At 35.5% G+C, this 24367-nt stretch overlaps 1 protein-coding gene across 2 annotated transcripts in view; it reads right to left on the bottom strand.

Moving 5' to 3' along the window:
* Positions 1-24109, bottom strand: part of sema3a.S (semaphorin 3A S homeolog) — a 123819-nt gene extending 99710 nt beyond the window's left edge. The window contains exon 1 of one of the 2 annotated variants that reach the window (XM_018255746.2): positions 22839-24109. In XM_018255746.2, coding sequence (XP_018111235.1) covers positions 22839-22950 — 112 coding nt within the window. In that variant the 5' untranslated portion in view covers positions 22951-24109. The remainder of the gene's footprint in view (positions 1-22838) is intronic. The other variant, XM_018255745.2, reaches the window with a different exon arrangement.
* Positions 24110-24367: the final 258 nt, after the last annotated feature.

Raw genomic sequence — 24367 nt, 5'->3', positions numbered from 1 at the left:
TGTTCTTTTTTTGAGGTAGCATTCCCTAGAAATATGAGCTTAATGGAATTCAGAGTCAAAAGCTTATGCACCTGTTAGTACATTTCAGGTGTCATTGATTGATGCAAGTAGCTATTCATAAAGGAGTTGCATATATATAGATGTGAGGATTCCTTTACTACAATATTTTCTCTGCTTTCTCGTGCCCTTTCTCAAGTGTTTACACTTGAGAAAGGGCACGAATGGCCCGAAACATGCCGTGTATGGTAGTCAGTGAATAAATACTTTTTCACAGCATTTTGCTTTGAAGTGCTCTCCTTGAACCAATAGTTTGAATGAGGATTGATGCACTCTTCACTGGAAATTACAGGCAGAGCGTAAGAACATTCACTTAAAGATTTTCTATGCTTTGTTTGAGGTACACTTGGGGGCAGATTTATCAAAGGTCGAGGTGAATTTTCAAATGAAAAAAATTCTAATTTCGAGCTATTTTTTGTGTACTTCGACTAGGGAATAGCCCAAATTTGATTCGAATTTGAAAAAAATCTAAAATTTGAGTATCGAAATTTATCATGTACTGTCTCTTTAAAATTCGTCTTCGACCATTTGCCATCTAAAACCCGCCAAATTGCTGTTTTAGTCTATGTGGGACCTCCTAGAACCTATTTGAAGTCAATTGGTGGACTATGAAAAATCAAAGCTTTTCTTGGGAAAAACTTTTGATCAAATTCGATCAAATGCGCTATTCCTTTGTTTCAAACTATTCAAATTTGGTCGAATACATACCTAATCGACCTAAAACGGACCTATTCAACCCAAAAAAAACAAACTTAATTTCGGTTGGTCTTTTTGAATTTGAATATTGAAGTTTTTTCAATTCGAAATTCGACCCTTAATATATATGCACCTTGATGGATCTGTTACCATGGAAAACTGCTCAATTGTAAATATGGAGCATACCATTATTTTACACCCAGCACCCAACAATATTTTGCTTTACTATATACTTGACTGTGGAGGAGAGCGATGTTGTCACTCAACTCTATTGTGTCCTAGGATTTAACTGCTAATGCAGCAAACCTGGCACTAAAATAATGAGGCTTGTAAAATACCATTCTAAAAGAGAACATATTTGTTAACAATTACTTATTTTATGTTATATTCAGTGGCTTTCATTCTGGTGTGGTTTCTTATTTGCAATCACTTTTCTCCATGTGTCTATATAAAATGAACTTTGAAGCAGATGGTGCTAGATGATAGCTTTAGCCAATATTACAAAATTCATCAGAAAAAATAAGCCTTTTTCTACATATACTTACACATAGGTATGTGCACACATATATACTCATCTGCACTTTTTTAATGTATTATTGAATGTATAGCAAACTCCTCAGGAACTCCTTAATGAAAGGCAGTTTACCTGTCTGCAAGTTAACTTAAGATGGCAATACAGTAATAGATTGTTGCCAAACAAGTGATCTTTGCTTAATTTGGCAATCCATGTGTCTGATCTGATCATTTGGACCCAGGTCATCACAAGACCCAATACATGGTCTAATAAGCTGCCAATTTAGTCAAGTGTCAAGTCAGCAGCTTATATTGTACTTTCTAGTAAGCAGCATAAAGAAGTATGTTTCTTACCAGTACTGTAAAATATTATACAATAATACATATATATATATATAAATGCCTTTGGCGCCCACACACGCTATACTCTATTATTCCCCTTCTGGGGGCTGTGTCAGAGTTGAGTAGAAGAGGAAAAGCTGAAGTGGCACGCACTCCGGTTCAGTAAAATTAAATTTTTATTTAACTTGGATGATACATGTTAAAATCATCAACGTTTCGGTCCATGGTCTGGGACCTTTGTCAAGATGGTAGTGCATCTTGACAAAAGTCCCAGACCATGGACCGAAACGTTGATGCTTTTAATATGTATCATCCAAGTTAAATAAAATTGAAAGCTACAGCTTTTCTCATATATATATATATATATATATATATATATATATATATATATATATATATATATATATATATATATATATATATATATATATATATATATATATATGTCTTAGTACTGCCCATTTTATTTTTAATAATCTAGTCTTTTCACAGTAGCTCTTTTGTAATTTGCCTGTGAGTATAAATAGCTACATTAATTTAAAACATTAAGCACAAGAAGCAAAGTTGTCAGAAACTTAAAGATCCAAATCAAGAAATAGCTGTTTTCTCCCCCTAATATGTATTGCTGATTTAAAATCTTATCCACACTGGGAAAGCAGGAAAATTTTGAAAGCTTGCCAGCTTTATAATATGCAGCATGCTTCACATTAATGATAACCACACTATAATAAATATACTGTAATCAAAAATTGTTACATATTTCTCATTTGTTAACAGTCAAGTACACAAAAACTTCATATTTTATAGGCTATTGAAATTTTATGTCATAAAGAACCTTCTTTCAAGGAATCAGAGATCTGCTAGTTAGTTTATTCTAAATTGTCAAATTACAATGAAAATTCCTCTAGATTTTTTTTTTTTAAATTTTTTTTAATCACCTTTAGTGATGGGCGAAAATTTGCGGCAAAAATTTGCCGGCGTCCCAAAAATTTTTTCCGGAAAAACGGACGCCGGCGGCAAAAACGGGGATTGCATAGTATAAAAGCTATATTATTACTACCTCTTCAAATTAGTTTTAAATAGAATCCTTATATGACTTGTGTCGTAACAATAAGAACATTTTCAACATTTTTGGGCATTGTTATTTTGTTATCATTGAAAAGTATCCCTAGATAATCTTTAGAATTTTTGCACATCTAAATACAACAGTGACCTAGAATGTGAAACAGTGACCTAGAATGAGAAAAGGGATTACTACAGACTAGTGGGATTTGAAAGCACAGTTTTTATATTCTTAAAATGTTGTTGACCTATGTATAAAGTACTAATGTTTAATACTGTGATAAAGTAGAAATATAATATGTGTGTATATATATATATATATATATATATATATATATATATATATATATATATACTGTATATAAAATGTGTGCCAACTCAAATTACAAAGACAGAAATAAAGATGAAAATAGTTGCAGATTACAAATTAATTAGCCACATTTCATGTCTATAAAAATGATCACAATTATCCAGGCTAGAATTATTTTGTAATGCTTGAACAAGCATAATATTCAAGGCTATTGTGATACAAAAATGTATAGTTTGTATATATATATTGGTATGTACAGTTTATGTGAGTGTATGGAGGGTCGGTGTGAGTGTGTGTATGTATGGACGTTGGGTTTCATTTGGAGGGGTTGAACTTGATGGACTTTGGTCTTTTTTCAACCCAACTTAACTATGTAAGTATATTAACAGTTTATTACATTGGCATCTTTCTTCTGTAAAAACAAAATAATGCAAAACATTGCATGGTAAAATGATTGCTACATTTACAAAAATAGTTAAAAATAAAATAACACAATCAATAGATACTTAAAGGAACAGTTCAGTGTAAAAATAAAAACTGGGTAAATAGACAGGCTGTGAAAAATAAAAAATGTTTCTAACATAGTTAGTTAGCCTAAAATGTAATTTATAAAAGCTGGAGAGCAAAACCTAATTTTGTGCTTTTCAGCTCTCTAACTCTGAGTTAGTCAGCGACTTTAAGGGGGGCCACGTGGGACATAACTGTTCAATGAGTTTTGCAATTAATCCTCAGCATTCAGAAACATTTTATTTTGCACAACCCATCTATTTGCCCAGTTTTTATTTTTCCACTGTACTATTCCTTTAAAAAGCAGCTACAAGCAGGCAAGTGATCATAGAAACAAACTGTACTTTTCTCCTTCTGCATCACATGCATTCAATACATGATAGTGAGAGCCAAAACTGAACAGAGTAAACATGCATGAGTACAAATAAATGCTCTGCAGTGCACTGTGGGGAACTGAAAACAATGAAGCCATAAAACAAACAGCTAACTTGAAATTGTGCAGTGGTGTACATTTTCCATTATATCTACTTTATTTGTTTTTAAATAAACCAAACCAGCATGAAATATTAGCAGTAAAAAAAAGAATCCAGTCCTCTTAAGTAATGACAGATAGATTATAATTTCAATCCTTTTGACCACTGGACATTGCTAGTTACAACAAAAGTGTTTTATAGTGAAAAACATTTGTTTCTAAAGTGCTCATGGCAGGTCATGAGAAACATCTCCATTTTCATAAGGTCTGGCGCAGAACATATATTATACCTAATTTTTAAATAGGGATGCTTTAAGCCAATCCACTGATTTGCCACCGACACCACAGTTGCACTGAACCAAGACAAGTTCCCAATCTGCCCATAACCTAGTCTTCTTTTACAAATTAGACTGTCTTCTCTAAATAAACTCTTTAGGGCTCATTTACTAAAAAGTAGTCTCGAGTGCAAGCACAGTTAAGGGAACAAAATTGCTTTCATTAGCATGCCATGCACTTTGCACTTGTGCAGGTGCAAATGCGTTTTTCACCTATGGAATGCAGTTAAGCCTTATTGGTACATCTGGTGCAAGAAGCAGAACACAGAGCTTGAATGTGTATTAAGAAGAGGGCTCCTAAACCTTTAATTAGAAGGTGCAAAATCTGGCCGCAGCAGGTGTAAATGTGCGGCTCACCTTTTAATTAAGATTAAGGCAGCACAAACTCCTTTGTGAAAGGATTTCCTTAATTGTATAACAAAACATTTACAGATTTGGATTGATTTTTCCAGGTACTTCCAATTCAGCCAAATCCTGCCATGCTGAAAAATGCAGAATCCCAAACCAAATCCTGGATTTGGTGCATCTCTACTACAGACCATTAACATATTAAGGTATGGATTGACCATGGGAAATATTACTGTCCCAGTGGATTTTGCAATCCAAGTTCACTGTAGTTTTTACAATAAACACTAGGGTCAGTTTATACAGGATTAACAATTTTTAGAATGTGGGAGGATACTAGTATACCTGGAGCAAACCCATGCAGCTATAGGAAGTTCATATCAACTCAGTGCAGACAATGCCCAGATTGAAACCTAGCTCAAGATGCCAGAATTTCATCAGATATCTTTATTATATATAACATATCTAATTTTCACATATTTTTATCATGCTACTTTTTATATTTTATTCAGAAATCATTCATGGTTGACTTTGTGAATTTAAACATATTTAAAAATGTGTAAAATTCATAGAAGTCTTCTGGATCTGTCTCTGTCACATATTGTTAGCACTTTTGAGTACAAAAAAAACCCCCAACAACAACAAAGACAAATCTAAACCCAAATCTATGAGTACAGCACATTTTAACCTACACAACAGGATAGATAAAACACACACTTTATAATTTTTGAGCTTAGTTGTAAACAGGCTTTAAGTTGTAATCTGTTTAAAATTCTACTACTTATTTTGTCTCCTTATTACAAATTTCAGTTAAGTTCCATTTATAAAATCACTTAAAAAAATATCAAAAATTGGAAGTAGACTTATCAATGATATCTAGTTAATTAAGTGACTTATAAATGTAATATTTATTATGTGGTTCGTTTAAACCTCCTTGCATTTTTCATGCATATTGTCCATTATTTTTATGAACAGTCTTCATCTTGAAAAGAATTAACCTCCATCATTGAGTGTTATGTTACTGCTAAATGATGGCTTCAACATGTAGCATATGGAATATATTCAGAAGGTACACCACGCTGATGATCAAACCATTTGGCTAAACATATGCTAGAGTGCCATTCAGGCAAATGATTGCTACAATATACTGATTTATTTTAAGGCAGCTTAAGGACATTGCACACAAGTAAATATACTTCCAATAGGTTTCTCTTGAATCACACCTTCACAGGTTTTCAAAATAAATCAATGTTATGTATATAAAATAGAAAGCACATTTGAAAATAATGATTCTCTGCATATCACAAAAAAAAAATATGTTCAGAAATGTATTCATTTGGTTCTTTTCCTTGACATTAACTATGTGCTGAAAAATGATAAAATAACTACAGTCATCTAATAATCAGGGGAAAATATATGACTTTTTTTTATATAAGTAAGAAGGTGAATATTTTAGTCACATGGAAATAATATTTTGCTATGTTTTGTTTCACACATCAATAAAGAGTTGTGCTTGTTCAACAAAATCAGATGCTGCAGTGTAAACTGAAAGTGGGACTTTGTATATGCAACGTTTTCTACCACGGTCATGTGTTAATATGCACACATTTAAAAGGGAAGTTGACATTCAGAAAAGTTCTTTTAATATAGAAGTACTTGCCAAATAAGGTTTGATCTAGTGTGGATTATCTAAAAAATGCATTTTCATTTTTTTTTACATCCAAGATAAGCTAATGCAATAGCAGCATAAGATCAGGAGGAGATTTACTTACTTATTGGCTGCTAATACAGATGATTAAGAAAAAGATGGGGTGTGCACTGAATCAGTTCAAGCCACACTGCCCTAACTACTCATGTCATAGGTTGGCACCTGGCTGGCATTTTGGCTGCCTAGCTGGTAAATTCCAGCCATGGTTGGGACCAGTATTAAACATGTACCTACCAGTAATGCCCGATAGTTATGACTCTGACCCACCTCTGAGAAACCCCAATCATGCCTCCCTGTTCCCTCTACATCCTGCCCATCACCTGGCTCCTCAAATTCTCTCTCTACTTCAGCCATCACAGCCCTGTCCCCAATGTGTCATAGCTCCGTCTTTTTTGTCAAGGATCCTTCCCATTTGTTTCCAATCCCTGTTTCTATGTCAAAGGTCAGGAAGGCGCAGTAAACAGGTGGCATCCCTACTACTGACTGCATCAGTGTGGTAAAGGTGGAAGTTAGAGGCAATGCCAGGGTGCTGCCGCTGAATCAGATGAATGGTTAACCACTAATTATACATAAAAATGTACAGGGGAGTATGCAATTTAGGTGTGTGATATGGGCTGTAGGGGGATGACTAGTGTAATAGTAAAGGAGTGTGCTCCACTACATTGTGGTTCTGGCTGTTTCCATTGTGTGAGAGGAAGTCTGAGAGAGAACCAAGGGGCTTGTGGAACCTGAGCTTGATCTCTCTGAACTGTGAGTAACAGGATGATAACCTTGTGGTGGTTGAGAGTCTGGGAGAGGTCCTGGAGTAGTCAGGAAGACAACATTCTCAGCTGTGAGAGAGACTGTTCTATTATGTGATGCCATGGGGCCCATTTACTTAGCTCGAGTGAAGGAATTCGAATTTCGAATGATTTTTTTGGCTACTTCGACCATCGACTATGACTTTGAATCGAACGATTCAAACTAAAAATCGTTCGACTATTCGATCATTCGGCAGTCGAATATCGAGGGTAAATTAACCCTCGATATTCGACCCTATGTAAATCTGCCCCCATATGTAGACAAGCACCAGAATGTGTTCTTTATAGGGTGAATAAAGTAAAGGCAAAGTCCTATACCTCTGCACTGCGATGTCCCTGTCTCTTTTCTGCACAAGTAAACCCACTAGCCTACCATTATAAAAGCTATTTCTTCCCACATAGAGAATTCCAGGCAATACAAGATTTATATTAGGTAGGAGAAATCAGTTTAGTTTCAGTGAAAAGTTATGACTAACCAGTTACATATCCTAGCTGTTCTCTTATATTTAACAAATTATTTTACCATATTTTATTTTTTTCTATTTAAATTAATACTATCTGATAAAGATCTCATGTTAACATTCCTGGGTATTTGGTCAATTCAATATTAATTACTTCTGGGCAGTTTCATTAAGTTCTGTTAAAGATACTCTTGCTGTTAAATATTTTGGTTATTATTAGGACTTTGCTGGAGTAAGTTTCCCCCTCATGTTCTAAATCAGTACTCCAAAGAAGTTCTCAAAGTATTTTGGGAAAAATAGAAATATCTAAGCAAAGAGTTTATCTAAGCAGATTGACATTTCAGACAATAACACACCATTCACTAGATTTTTTTTAAATAGCAGGTTAAAAGGAAATCTTATCCAAAGGAACCTATTGAATGGGGACTATATATTTACATCTTCCCTCATGACAACAGATCTTCAAATAACCTCAATGACTGCCTTCAGCTGGTCCCAAAGGGTGTAATAGATTCCTTCTTAGTGACCTCTGGCCTTTGAAAAAAAAAAAAATCTCTTATCAATTTTGGAAAAAACTATAATGACTTTGTTCCCCCCCCCCCACACACACACATACACACATGGTGGTGCTTTGCATCTCACAATGATATACATATCTATATGTTTAATTCTGCTTCAAGAATTGTTTTTGGGTAAGACTAGGTGGTAAATCTGTTTTAAGGCTGCCCTGATGCCATCATATTAACTACAGCAGCCAGCCACCAAATATAAGGGTTTCTTCCCGAGTCCTCATAGCAAAATTTGTTCAAAGAAGGTTTTTTTTTTTAATTATCTAATGGAACACTTTTCTTTCTGATAATTATGCATTTTTCTACATGTAAACCACTTAAGTGCAAAAATGTTTTGTTTGAAGATTGATTTTTTTATATTCAGTTTAAAAGTGTTATTTGTTTTGTACTAGGATTCTAATCAACCATATTCCCACATTGCTATAATATTTTGTTAAAATGTTATTTCTAGTAAACAAAGGGAAAATTCTTTAAAAGAGTTGTGCCAACACAATCAAAACTTACACGATCAGAAAGGCTTTTAGCAGAAAGACTGACTGCCCCAACCAGGAAAACTATTCTACACCATTAGCTCTCTTCATCATCGCCCCCACTCTCACTAGTCAAACAAAAACGCCATCACATTTTCCATATGGATTGGCTGAAATCTATGACAAACAAAGAACAACATACCGAAAAATTCTTTTTCTACCTGGATGAACTATATTGCCTCTCTTCCTACACATATTAAACACCTTACTATTTATGCATTTAGACACACCACCTGGTTCAAAACAGAATTACTATCTAACAACCCCATAGTACAAGAAACAGATGTATACATTCAAAATCTTTCTCTTCCACGGATGCAGGGTCAACAATCACCCCCAGGAGCCGCCAAATAAATTGGATGTTACTTGAATATCGCTAATTGCTCTAAACTATAATGAGAGGAAATATTGATGTTTCTATCATTCTTTATTGACTATATGAGATGTAACCTGACATGTTCTAGACAAAATTTACAAGAATATATTGAAATGGAACCCTCCTTATGTACCTCCAAACTTTTCTATTTTGTTATTACTGTTATTTACTTTTGTTTGAAAATTAAATATAAACATATGTTAAAAAAAAGGAGTTGTGCCATAAGTGCCATTCATTCATCTGGGAATTATAAAGTTCTTTGAAAACTACAGTGAATGGAGGTGACAGCTTCTGTACCTATTAAAATGAATATTGTGAATATAATGGTCTATGAGATGTATACTCTGTGTTCATAGGTTTTCAGATTTAAATATATACCCTAGAAAGTAGAAATAACTGCTGCAATTTCTATATTTTTACAGCTTGCAAAGCCTCTTTAATTCAAGTCAGGAACTTTTTCTCATTAATTCTCTATGTATTAGTATCCACATCACACAGCTAGTAATTTGCTATGCATTCTCTATTTTCTAGCATTCCAATCATACATGATTAGTAATGATCTTGTGCATTTAAACTCACTCTTGAGTCTCAAATTTTGACTCCTGTATGAGCAATCCTTAATGAGTTTAGCATATTTTATTTTCTTCCCAAATCTAACTATAATGATTTAATAGTCATTGTTTCTTGGTAGCTTCAATGGTGTATTTACATACCAGAAGCAGGTAATGTATTTGAAATAAACAAATATACTAGCTTTTTTACTGAACTTCTATATAATATGTACAAAATATTTTGTACTGATGGAGACTGGTGCACAGAACACTTTGGGTCAGATTTATTAAAATGTGAGAGTAGAGCTTGTCACAGAAAAACTCACCCACTTTCTGCTCAGAAAGACTTCATTATCTACTGCTCCTTGCCATTTAAAGAAGCAATCCATACAGTCCATGTCTGAAACCTACTCATGCATCCTGTCATGCATGCCAGTAACTACTCTTGTCGTAGTAATGGAGTAACGGATACATTATGGTTGTTGGGATCGCCACATAGTTTGCAGTTATCTAGGTGATACTAATGCAGCCCATGACATAACATATCTTAATTTAAGTCCCATTAAATTACTGAGTTGTCATAGAAGGCTAACAGTATTTATTTAATGTATAGTTTATTTTATCACGTTCCTATAGTGAAATATCCAGATCATTTCCATATGTTTGGCAGCTGGTTGAATTGTTTGAATGAGCAGAAATATTGGTTTCACATATTAAACCTAGATTAAACTTTTGTCATCATTGCTTAAAAAAAAAACAGCTAGGAAAATGCTTCGAAGCAGTTTCCTACTCTTGAAATTCTCACTTAACAATTGTTGTGGTTAGTCTCACCTCCACAGTTTGACTTGATTAAACCTGTTTCTGTCAGTCTTGTTTTCACCTCCTTTAAAATGTGTCATGCTGTCTTTATGTCAACGTACTTGCTGTCCAATGCATACATTTAAGTGGAATTATACCTTTACAAATAAATTAAGAAAAAAAAAGGATATATATATATATATATATATGCTCAATGTTCATTTAATAGCTATTTTTACAACAATTTTTTTTAATAAATATTCTTATATTTTGTTGAATCACACAATTCCTTTATATATACAATGTTAGAAATCAGAAAATAATTTAGAGATGTCTGTATGTAGGACTAGGGTGCTCTGAATAAGTGGTCATTCAGTAAATTGGAGGGTCATATATAAAGACTGCTAAACAGCATGTCAATATAAAACCACTGTTGTATAAAACAAATGTTGTTGTGCCATTCAATTGAGGAATAGAGCACTTTTTCGGTTTACTTAAAGGAGAAGGAAAGGTTAAAACTAAGTAAGCCTTATCAGAAAGGTCCATCTAAATATACCAGTAAACTCCCAAAGTAATGTTGCTCTGAGTCTTCTGTCAAAAGAAACACAGCATTTCTTTCCTTCTATTGTGTACTCATGGGCTTCTGTGTCAGACTTCCTGCCTTCAGTTTAAACCTCATTGCCCTGGGCAAGAGCATGCTCAGTTTGCTTCTCTTCCCCCCCCCTCCCTTCTCTACTGTAATCTGAGCCCAGAGCAGGGAGAAACTCAAGCAGGAAGTGATGTCACACCATGTTAATACTGCAGCTCCTATCCTAAACAAACAGAGACTTTCTAGAGCTTTTTACTTAGTTATGGTAAAACATTCGACAGAATAAATATAGCATTCTAGATTGCAGTATTGCAGCTAATCTATTGGCAATAAAATGCCTCCGTAGCTTTCCTTCTCCTTTAAGAAAACAAAAAATATTTTGTATACTTTTTTGTAGATAAAGTAAGATTTTTTTAATTTTAAAACTCAACTGCAGATTCATAAAAAATTTCCGATTTCGTATTTTGTCAATTTGCAAAAAAAGTGGCAAAAAACCCCCAGCACAATAAAATGCAATTTTTTTTGGTTGTGTGCAACTTTTTGTCAGCAAAAAATATTACGATCAGGAATATTCTGCTGTGTTTCTCTTAAGTAAGCTATATTTTGCAGTATTTTTCTGAGAATGTTAAAGATAAAATAACCACAAAAAAGCAGTGGACAATGTGGTTAAGTTCATATTGCATCACAGGTTAAAGGGGAAGTTAAAGCTGCCCAGAAAATGTAGGCATTCTATTTATAATCTTCTTAAAAAGCTAGTGGTCATCCTGCTCTCGGGGGTGGTAACCGCTGGTGCTGCTGCAGAGAGAAGAATCACTATGGGGTAAGCAGGGGGCATTGAAGGTTACAAAGGTCATTTACTTATGCAAGTAAAAGTGCAGCTTCAGATATGTTAATAATAACAACAACATGCAAACACCTGTCCTGACTGGAATCAAAAATATGACCTCAGTGAGGCAGCATTTATGATGCAGAGATATGATTACATAGCATAGGATAATACTTTAATATAAGACTTAACTTCAGACTTTCTTAAATGCTAATTCTGGGTATGTATAGAATATTGCTATTTACAACACAAATTAAGAGGACCAGTACCACTGAAAGCAAAGCAGTATAATTCTGCCAAAACCTTGTATACACCACCGCCACAGGTACAACTTCCAATGAAAAAACAAGTTAGGGTAACAAGGAATACCCTGTGAGGCAGTTTATCACATGACTGTAAAGTAGTGAAACAGTTATGGTTGCATTTTCAATTCCCATTCACAATAGAGGATTAAATTGCTCATGACAAGTAACAGATGTTTTGAAGTATATCCATAAAGATTAAATTAACAGTCTGCAGTCGGACTACTGCACACCTACATTCACAATGGTATGTTGTACCTTTTTTTTTCTATGCCTCTGCTATTATTGGTCTAGTGCATTCAGACAGCTGTCTTTGAAGCTAAATTACAATGCCATGTTATGAAAATCCTATGTGTAGCAACATTATAAAAAAATCCCAGCTTTATAGATTTCTGTTTTCTTTTAGGGAGTTCTTCATTTCCTCATTTAGATCAAATTGAATACAACTTTTTTTCCCTAAAGCTCACACAAAGCGGAACTGTGGTGCTTTTATGAGAGTAGAAACATACACCTTTTCAAAGCAAAAATGCCTGCGCAAAAGCTGGAATTCCAAGCAGTACTTGACACTACTTGACATTGCAACAGATGAAAGGTGAAGAAAACTATTGCTTGTATATCTACAAGATATTCACAAATAGAGATGGTTTGACTATTTTTATTTATTTTGTTTCCATAATACTACACATTATATAAATAACACTATACTAATATAATGACCAAACAAGATATACTGGTATCTGCATTCCATTTCTGAGCATCTTCTTCTTCTTCATGGGCCCTTATGTGGACTTCACTTTTTCATTAGTTGTATTCACTACAACAGCATTCATCTCAAAATGCAGTTAAAGAGGACACGTTGAACGGCCAGAAGGCTCATTATGCAGAACGCTGGTGTCTCTAGTGGAGGGCGACATTTCAGCCCCAAGCTACTCACCCAAATTTGTCTATAAGTGATGCTGTTCTTCAGAAGCATTTTGAGTCTTTATGTAAAAAGGTTTATGACATATCTCTAAAGGACAAGTCCACTGAAGAAACATTCAGGAAAGCCTATTAAAGTGCCCTGAAGTATTTACCACAGGTGCTACTGGACGGGTTAGTGTCACTAGTGACACTTAGGAGACTGCTGCCTGCAGCATTTCCTGGGTCAGACAGACTAAACATATGGAAAATGATGTGGCTTAATACACAGAGACAGTCTACGGCTAGTGATGTACATCAATCACAAGTGTGTCTGACTGGGCTGCAGTATTTAACCGTGCAACCTAGCTTAGGTGCCTAAGATCTGCTTTCCACCCCAGTTCATGGATGAAGTTATACTGTATCTACCTCTAAATCCCAGCTTTTTATGCACTATTTCTCCTAGACATATATTACTGTTACACATAATATAGCTTTTAATGAAAAATAAGGCACTGGGTGGTATTGCCCTAAACTGAATAAACCATTAAAGTTGCTCTGTTATTGTCCCTATAATCCATTTATAAAAGGATGACAGCATATTACTTTAACACTTTTCAGCATTTTCATAGCAGTGTAATGCAAACCCACCCACACAAACTAATCAATAAACAACGGTATTGTCCTTCTAGTACATTGACCCCTGTAAATTTTAGAAAAGGGTGTGGCGAGCTTCATTTTCTGCTGTTATAAAGAAGAAAAAATGGTTACTTTTTTATCCACTTTGGTTAAATAAGGATACAAGTTACATGTATTTATTTAACTACTAAGTTCTTCTCAATTAATCTCCATGGTAACATAGTCTCAGGGCGCCGCAAGTGGAATCTTTTTAAGATGTTTATTCTTTTAGAAGTTATTATTTCCAGTGGCTTTTCTTGAGCTGCAGTTTAATCTTCCCATTTAACAGGTTCTTTATTTATACAAGTTTTGTTTAATAAAAAAAAAAAAAAGTTACTCTGAAAAATCCCACTAATTTGGGTGCTCTGCCAAAAAAGGATGAAAATAATATTTTTATAGTAAACTTAAAGGCTTATGACCAAATGAAATTTATTTTCACATCTGATACTAAATGTTTCAACAAAACAATGCAGTTATTCATTATTCTGAAGGTACATATAATTGTAATTTCCCCAATGAGCCATAATTATTTATAAAAGAACAAAGGACACATTTTTACCCTCCCACTTATTCTCCTTTAAGAAGTGTCATAATTATAACCGCAAACACATATTATTTCTATATCCTTCCAATCATCTCAATATTATTTCTATAGAATTCTAAATGTGCCAATTCATTAACATACAGCCCTGACTGTCAAGAACCTTTCTGACAAGTAGGAAACTGTTAATAAATGTGATAAAACTGCTAGGAATCAATTGAGATTCCTCATTTAACATTTTCAAAAATCCCTCACTTTGTATATAGTGGCTACAATTTTTCCTTTAGTAGGATGTCTGAAAGGGGCTCCAAATCTGGTGAAACCTAAGAGAATGCTAGGGATGTGGGAATCTGTCCCGTTTTGCTATGTTGAAAAGTCACAAAAAATTTGTATCAATGTGCATTTTTTTTCTGGATTATGAGCATTTTTTCCAATTGCTAGAGAATGCATTACCACCTATCCATAGCAGCACATGCTGCTAAGACTTCATAGAGCTCATGCGCCAGTATCCTTCTACAGTGAAATAGCTCCTGACTCAACATAGGCAATATTTTTCCCTTAAGCTATTTCAGAGGTGGCCAGAAATGCTAGGAGAAGCTAGGGCATATCCTTGAACCACGTACTTATTAACTGCAGCCATGCATGTCACCTTAGATTGAAAGTCCCATGGGGCATATCTTTGATTTTCTGTTCTAAATATATGCGCTCACTGTTAGCACTGTATATGTTTGTGTTACAGTATGTACTTAACTGCCCTACTTACAACATGGATGACCAGTACAATGCAATGGAGTCCACTCTGCTGCTCTGTACCTACGTATGTGGAATCTCTTACAGCTGACTTACACTGTCATCTCCAGGGCAATTTTTTATGTTCTTTGCAATAATTCTTGGAAGAAAAGGAATGACAAGAACATGGAATTTGCAACGATGGAAACATTTGTTAGGATTTCTTGGATTACTTCCATTAATTGGAGTATGTGCCCTCCGTGATAGATGTATTTAGCATTTTACTGGGGGGTGGAAAGTGCCTAACAAGTGCCTTAAATATTTTGAATATATATGTAGTGCCAGGTTTATAAATGGACATTTCTCCATTCTATCAGTATCAACACAAATAATATTAATATTAATAACATTAAACAAGCTAACGTGCAAGGAAAAATGCTGAGTGGTTGCAAACTTCCAATAACGTGTTTAAAACAGCACATAACATATGAATATTAAGCCACGATTTATGGCTAGGCATCAACACCACTTGTCACATATATTATAATTATCACTGCTCCAGCAAGGAATAGCATTGTTTAAATCTTTAACTGCTGCTGGAAATAAGCAAGTGGAAAACACTAAGGGCATTACTGCCGACAACCCCCAAAGGCTTATATTGATTCAATTCTGTAATGCCATCCATAGACAAAATCATGTGTGAATATCCTCATTGCAAACCCATAGCCCACAAAGCAGACAAAAGTTAGATGTGTGTGCCCTGTGAGCAGTAGATTTACAGAAATCCCCCATTCAGTTCTTATGGTAACATCTAATTTCTGTAGTCATTTCTTTTTAATAGTTGTAACTGTTTCTAGAGAAAAAGAAAACAATTTAACAATTAACTGATTTTGTTTATAATCAAACCCATAACATGATTTAAGAGAGTTTAGGCAAGACTGAAATGTAGAACTCAATTGCTAAACCCATCTGGAACTCAAGTGTAGCTAATTAACTTTATTTGTGTAGCAGCTAAACAGCCAAAATTTCACATGGCAAGGAGATGGGATAGGTCCTATTTTTGACTTGATTATGATCATTTAAATGTTGCTGTTCATTTAATTTGTCTTCTTAATATTGCTTAAGAAATATAAAAATTCTTAACGACTATCAAAGATTAAAAATATACAGAATTATGAGACTTGTGTGCTTTGAGGTCTGTGGAAAAAAGGATGTGCACACTGCTTAAGTTAAGATTAGGATGCCAAAGTGGGTGTTAATTATTTGATTACTTGTATTATGAAGGTTTTTTTCTAGTTCTACAGATGATAAAAACAAGTTTCCAAACTGGAAGAAAACAGGAAATGATTCAAGAAGTGGCATGCATTGCATAGCCACACGCTAATCTTGTCTAGGTCATGGCATTTGTGGTTTTAAAAATTATACATTTAGGAAAGCAGAGAATTCATGCTTTGCGTTTAAAATATCCATTTGATTTAATGAGCAGAAAATCATATTAATACATCTGGTATATGTGGAAAACCAGCATGGCAATTGTAATTAGCAAAACAAAAGCTGATATTACTGCATGTTTTTTTTTTAATACTGGATATGTGGTTTTACCAAGTATTTGAAGAGCATGAATACTATTCCTACACAGAAGTATATGTATATAAATATGTGTGTACCTGTGTATACAGATATTCCTTATATTTGATCCTACAAATAGTTTTAGATTTCATGAGAGACTGATGAAAAAATTACAGGTTATTGTAAATTATCCTGACCAAACACTTACCCTGTTTGGAGATGTGATACTCAACTGAAGAACAATGATAAGGACTCCCAGGGGCTGTTTTAAAGAATGGTGTGCACTTCATTGTGTCGAGTGGCAAGAATATTATGTTTTGTAAAAATGGCATAGATAAACCCCTGTAACCTCCATGAGAGCACTTGTACATAGTCTGCAAATTACTATACTTTTCAGTCAGTCAAGATAGAAACCACTTTTAGCTGGATAATTTTACTCTTTTTTGTACAATATAAAAAGAATTTAAAATGATCAGTTGGATATTGTTCAGTTTGTTTTAGATGGTACCAGCTATAGTATGATTGTTATTGCACAAAAACATTATTTGTACACTTAATTGATGCTGGACTACAAAACACAACACAAAATAAATTTTTTAATGGTTAAAAGCATTCTAGAAGCTTGTTTCAACAAGAGTAACATAAGAGTAACACAAAACATTTCTCCTATGAGACCAACAGAAATGTGTAAATCTGGCTTTATGTTCTTTATTTATGCAACTGCCCCTGAAAGCTTTAAGCAAGCTGTTCCATCACGGAACAACTGTGCAGCAGTATGTTCCTTTCTGATGTTAAATTAGTAATGTAATGAAGCTAAAACTACACAACAATCTGTTTGTAGGATAAGAGCAAGACTACTTAGAGGACTGATAGGTAATACTCACTGGGATCTACCACTCCTTTTTTGGTCATTTACTTACTAACTAGAGGGCGCAGTGGGGCTAAGCTATGGAGGATTTAGATCCTCTTTTTAGTGTATGCTTCAAAAAGACTTTGATGTTGACAAATATAGCTACAGGAACTATGAAATATCAATTTTAACTTAAATGTCCACGAAAAAGACTTAATTTTTTAGAGAGGCCACACAATGCTTAGGTGGTATCTGACTGATTGCCTGGGATGTCACATCACAGCTGACTATATCATTTGATTTGTCAAATGGGTTAATTTTCCTGGTTACCACTGTAATGAAAGGCGTAATGAGTCATTTACTCTGAAATGTCTACTGAAACCATATTTCAGTGTTGTATGGTGGCATTTATCCTTATCAACAGCTTGGGGTACCAGAGTGCTTAATCTCTGTGGCAGGGTAAAATACAGTGATACAGTGATGCCTAGTAGAACTGGTCCATAGCATGGCTGTGATTGGTTACTATGTTCCAGGAGTTTTCATGGGATTTCTGCAGGTATTCAATTTACTTCCATACTTGTGGTTTCTGGTCCATCTGACAAGCATAAAACCAAATGCTGGTTCCCTTGTATGTAATTCACTTTGATGTGGCCCTACATCAGAAATATATATAACCCACCTATGTGATACTAATCACTGTTTATATAAAAAAAATATTGAACAGACAATGGAAAGCATTTATCATCCCTGAGCAACTTTGCACATGGGCAGTAAATCACAGCAACCAATCAGTGATTAGTAGTGATGGGCGAATTTATTCGCCAGGCGCGAATTCGCGGCGAATTTGCGCGTTTCGCCGCCAGCGAATAAATTCAGGAATCGCCCGCGAAAATTCGCGTCAAAAAATTCGCCGGCGTCAAAAATTTTTTTTCGAAAAACGGACGCCGGCGCCAAAAACGGGCGCCGGCGTCGGAAAAACGGGCGCCGGCGTCAAAAACGGGCGCCGGCGTCAAAAACGAGACGCCGGCGCCGTTTCGCGAATTTTTCGCCGTTTCGCAAAATTCGCGCGAAATTCACGAATTTTTCGGCGAAGCGAAACGGCGCAAATTCGCCCATCACTAGTGATTAGCTTTGCAAAGCTAGTGGCAGGCTGATTGGTTGCCATGTGTTACTGTCAAGGAGCATATCTGCCCAGTGTTGGTAAGAGAGTTCTTGTGCAACTTGGTCACATGCTACTTGTGCCTTCCTTCCTTTGCCCATATTTTGCCATATACCTGCTATGTGTTTTGACCCAATAATTTTCTACCCATAATATGGAAAACTTCACAAAAAAGCAGATCATGTGATTAATTACTTCATTTAGATTGCTGAAATGGATGCCAACAGCCAAACACAACGTGTGTGTTCTTAAATAGTTTGAGTAGAAGGAACTACAACAATTCTTTTCACCCTTTATTTATATATGCCTAACTTTTATAAAGCATGTAGAATTAAATAAAAAGTTCCACTGACGTGAATTGTTGAGAAATGGCTAGGAAGCTCTGTGTAATATATCAGGACTATCGAAATAAAGGATAATAATAACTCTGCCTTAGTGGGCAGTCTGATTTCCATTCCACAGGAACCTAAACTTTTGTGGCAATTTTTTCAGTCCATTAACATACAAGTATGTTTTTGTATTGTGGGAGGAAACAGGAATACCTGGAGGAAATGCATGCAAAGACAGAGAGACCATATTAATTCCATGCAGACAGTGCCCTGGGACTAAACCACAGACTCAAGTGCCAAGAGGTAACTAATGTGCTATTTTTTCTCACAATGATGACAGAACTCCTTAAAAGTAAATGGGGCTAAGAGTAAGCAGAATAAATGAGTTACCTATTGTATTTGCTATTTCAATATAGCAAAAAACCACTGATAACATTACTACCCCTCCCATGATCATCTTCTCTGTGATAGCTTTAACCTACTTTGTGTCTGCACTGGTCAACTGCACTGTTGTCAACTTCAGCTTTTAGCATCATAGATTATCATTTTGCTCAATACATAGGGGATGGAGCTTAAAGTCTGTAAGGGAATAAAGAGACAAAGGTGGTACTGATGTCCATGGCACACACAGTAGTATGGAATATTCTCCACCAACAGAAGTCATCTACTTGAACAGAATCCATCTGATGCTAGCAGTGACAGGCAAATATCATCCAGAAAACATACAGCTGATGGGGACAGGCAGATTCTAGTAAAGAAAATGCAAGGCTGCACCAGGATACACCCAGTGTGCTCTGGGTCTACTAACCAAAATGATTAGTTTGAAAACTTACGGCGATGTATTGGATTGTCAAATTAAGGACATGCTCTAATGTTGTGTAATTGAAGCCAACAATTTGTGTAATTTTTCCAATCAGTTTAGGTTTTAGGAAAACATTTGTTTACAGCAAAGTCTCTTAATAGTTAATGTATATTTACTCATAAACAATATCCGTAGCTCTTTATTTAGTTTTCAATTTAGTTTTTTTGTTTAACTTATTAATTTTATAATTTGCTGACTCAAATAAATCTATGCAAAAATATATGCAGACATGGCAAGCAGTATGGCAGTCTGATGTTAAATGCAAGCAGAAATTGCGTTGCATTTTACTTCCCAGCTAAACAATCCACTTTTATAAACAAGATATCATTGTCATTCAAACTGTATGTTGCATCCTTTGGTTAAACTAATAAAGAGTGTTTGCAATTGTTCATTTAAGTACTACATACAGGCTAAAGTAAAGAATACAGCTGTAACGCTATAGCTATTATAAGCTAGCTGAACAAACAAATGATTCATTTTGAACTGTTTTAGAAACAAGTTTCCAAATGGTATAAAACAGACACCTAGTGGTCATAGCCTTTTAAGTAGAGTTTCGGATGAAAAATGTGTAAGACTTAGTTCACTTGGATACCTAACTATTTCTGTGTTGGTAAAGACTTTTTGCATGTAACACAGAAATTATTTGGTTTAGGAAAAATAAAGGTCTTAAATCAATACAATTACTTAAACACTAGATAAGTGGTATTTCTGTCTGCAAAAAATGCATCACTTATACTAGAGACCAATAAAACTGATGTATTAAAAGAAACAACATTTTTACTTTAACATTTTAGTAGACAGAGAAGCACTGGATGTATTTTGACCTCTTTTGCAGGAAATTGTCGAGGTTGAAACCCCAGCCTATGTCTCAGGAAAGACCTGCTCTGTTAAGAAGAGTACTATTCAACAGTCAAAAGTTTTTTGCAATTCAAAGTCTAGCCACATTTGCATGCCCAAATGAGTGTCTCAATGCACCAACTACAAAGAAATGAGCCAAGCTTACACTGTGTCCATGTGCTGATGTTTTAACAGAACCAACTGGGGACTTTTCATTGCTTGCAGTAACATAACATTACAACGAGCATATATGGTATATGTCCAGCTCTTAACCCTTTGTTCATGGTCTTTTATTTTTCCCAATTGCGCCCAAACTGACATAAACCTTAGTGAATAAGTGTGCATGGTAACTTTCACCACTTAGACCTATATTTGGCAGACTGAGAAATGACAGAGCTTCCACTAGATCTTTAAAAACAATTGGCCATAGGAAATTTGCTTTGGCAGGGATTTAACCCTTCATGTATCACTTTGGAAATGTTTTGAGAACAAATGCACTGCGCATTTCAAGCATGTTTGACATCTAATTATTCAGAGAAAACAAGAAACACTGGAGTACTATTGTTCTTCCAAACAAAATACTTACAACTGGCTACAAGGTTTTCACTTTAACAAAACAATTATGTGTGCGGAGAGAAAAAGACAGTGACAGAGCAATAAAATCACAAAAGGAAAGGGGGGTTGGGATGGTTTGAAGTCTTATTGTCTTACTCTGCATGTGACTTTTCTATTTACTGTGCCTTTAAAACACAGTTTGTAAACTGATTGTAGGTGATATCTAATAGAATTTCACTGCAGCAATGAGAGAATGGGCCATGCTGAATAAGCCACTCAGCTTTCTTAACAAGATTCAGCCTACTCATTTCCTATCAATTGTGCCACTTCATCAGCTACAGGAATGCCACACTTTATATTGTATTCATACTTGTTTTCATATCTGCTAACATACCATGTCTATGCTGTGCAGAAAGTCAGTAAAAAGAACAGGCTTAAAAAAAAAAAAAAACTACTGCAGTTTTAAAGGTATTTTAAACTGGGAAAAAATGTAAGCCATTAGTTAACAGTTTCATCTGTGCTAGGCACTAATATATTGTTCGTAACTATGGTAATTAATAAAAAATAAAATACAGTTACAGAAATCAGAGCATGGCCATGTGAACAAGTCCAGATATGGTTTACATAAAGATGGAATGTAATGTGGCTATAAAATGGATGTACATGCAGTTACTTCTCTGAAATGAAGTGTGAAAATAACATTCTGGTATCACAGATGTGTTTTTCACACTTGTGTCTTCCTATCACAAAGACAGTAATTCAGTACCAAGGCAAAAGAAATGACAGTTTATTTCTCTTAGCACATATTTGTATTCGTTGCATGACAAAGCCAGTCCCCTACCTGTGCCAATAAATGTGTTTTAATTGTAGTATTTCTTATTTTCATAAGGATGTAGAAGTGCCTGTACTGGGTAAATTCCATTTTGATCATAAACTGCAAAAGCATCTGTGGATAATGTGCCACACATGCGAGCGCTGAAACACAACATGGTGTGCACCTGAAATTGTTTTTTTAAATGTGGTTATACATTTGTTAATTGTCCCATGATCTGCTGTCATTCTGTATGTTTTAAAAGTCACAGTTTACATTGCAAAGAAATGAGTGCCTGTTAATAATGTGGTGGCTCTTATTTGCAATTTTATTGCTGTATGGAAACGCCAGTAAATTCTGCTTTACATGGCTGCAATTTCACTGCAATTACAGTTAAGGCATGTTCACCTTTACAGCATAGCACATATTTTTCCTTCTCTATCGACATGGAATTGTTGGCCTCTAGTGAGCTCACTGTAAATCAAATGCTTTCCCTCAGACCTGTTTCATAAAATAAATTGCAATTGCTTCTATACGTCCAGCCGAGCAAACATCTCTATTGAAATATGTATACAGCCCTAAGGGTAAGTACAGCAGAGTAGCATTCTTAAAGCACCCCATATTCAACTGCCAGTTATTATAAACAGCGGTGCCAAAATATGCATAGCAAAGTAATTAGAGAACCAGATAAAGTACACAACACAAGAATCATATTCCTCCCTCCCTAATGTGCTGGCTAAGGCTAAGAGTTTTATATTTATTAGCAGCTATATTAAGTATAAAAAGTAGATATCCACCATGAAATATCCCAAAGCTATAAAGTTTGCAAGTGTAAGGCAAGATGGGAGCAGGGAAAAGAATGTGAGCCTTACCTTTATAGGACAATCTGAGCCTTGGCACGTTATTTTTGACATTCTGACAGTTCAGCCTTGTAGTTAATGATACTCCCAAGAAAAGAAATGCAATCCAGGTCAGAGAGCCCATGCTGAGGTACAAGCAGATCCCTTAGCTCCTTACCCCAGCCTGGTGCTTTGTGCTGCAGTGTGTGCAAGTCCAACAGATCTGGGGGGGGGGATAAAAAAAACCCTGGAGGTAACAGGTGACTCAGGTCGGTTTCATTTAATAAATTCAGGGAATCCAGACTTCATCCTCTCTGCTTGTAAAAATAAAAACCAGGCCAAGGGAGAAAAATTGGAAAGTTCAGGTGATGTGGGGAAATAATGAATCATGCAGGGGATAATGAGGCACAACTGGAGTGTGTATGTGTATGTATATGTATAGATGGGTATATGTATGTGTATATGTATGTGTGAATGCAAAAGCAGGAATGAGGCAGGCTGCAGCGCTGGAGTTTATAAATCCATCTGTTTCATCTAAGCTCCTGCTTTGCTAACCGGTCGGAGAAACTAATCCTGGTCTGTGTGTGCTTCAGTGCTGTGAGGTAACTGAATGAAAGGAAAGGACAGAGAGAGGGGGAGAGGAAGGAGAGCAGCCTGGAGAGCAGCAACTCAGACTTTTCCTGTCCACATGCAGTGAGATGACACAGGATCTCTCACACGGTTTTTCCATCCACTGACAATGGGTAGAAGAACAGGCAGGCTCAGCCCACTGCCTTTCCCCTGCTGTCACACAACACATGCAAAAACCATCTGAGAGAGATTAGAGGAGGGAGCAGGAACCTGCAAGGAGACGCATGTGAGAGGCAACAAGCCAGAAATTCACCTTTAAGACACAAGCTAGTTTGGGAGTAGTTTCTGACTGGGAACTTTGTTGGAAAGGGGGTCAGTGCTGCAACTGAGTCGTGTCCATCTTACAACCGGGACAGACAATAAATAAATTGCAGCAGTCGTTTAAAAAGCATCAGGTTAATTGAGATCATTTTAACAGCCTTCTTAACAAACCCCCTTCCTGCCTCTATTATTCCCCGTGGGCACTGCCTTGTTAGAGCTCTCGCTGCAATCTGTTCAGTTCAAGGTGTGAATCGCAAAAATTATATCGGCCGATCCTTTAACGGATCCCCAGCATTTCAGCCATCTGGACCCACTCCCAGGCGTTTGATTCTCCCTGATCGTTTCATTAGTCAAATCCCATATGTGCAAAGCTTGAGGTCAGAGCTACAATTTGTCCTGCCCTGCCTCCCGACCAATTACTCTGGTAAACATGAGCCTCTCCCATACAAAGATACTGGAAGCTGCAGGTTAACGATTCACTGCACTCTTTCTCAATCACACTATATAAAACCTTTTACAATCACAGAAACGCACTAAAATAACTGCAGCCCCTTTTTATGTAAATGACAAACACAAAACATTAAAAAAAAACGCCCATATGGTCAGATTACTGAAAAGAATGGAATTGCTTTGTTGTAAATAAACATCATTCGCCTATAATACTGTAAAGG

Source organism: Xenopus laevis, chromosome 3S (assembly GCF_017654675.1).
Source record: "Xenopus laevis strain J_2021 chromosome 3S, Xenopus_laevis_v10.1, whole genome shotgun sequence".
NCBI classification, from domain to species: domain Eukaryota; kingdom Metazoa; phylum Chordata; class Amphibia; order Anura; family Pipidae; genus Xenopus; species Xenopus laevis.
This window is presented reverse-complemented; position numbering and strand designations above follow the sequence as displayed.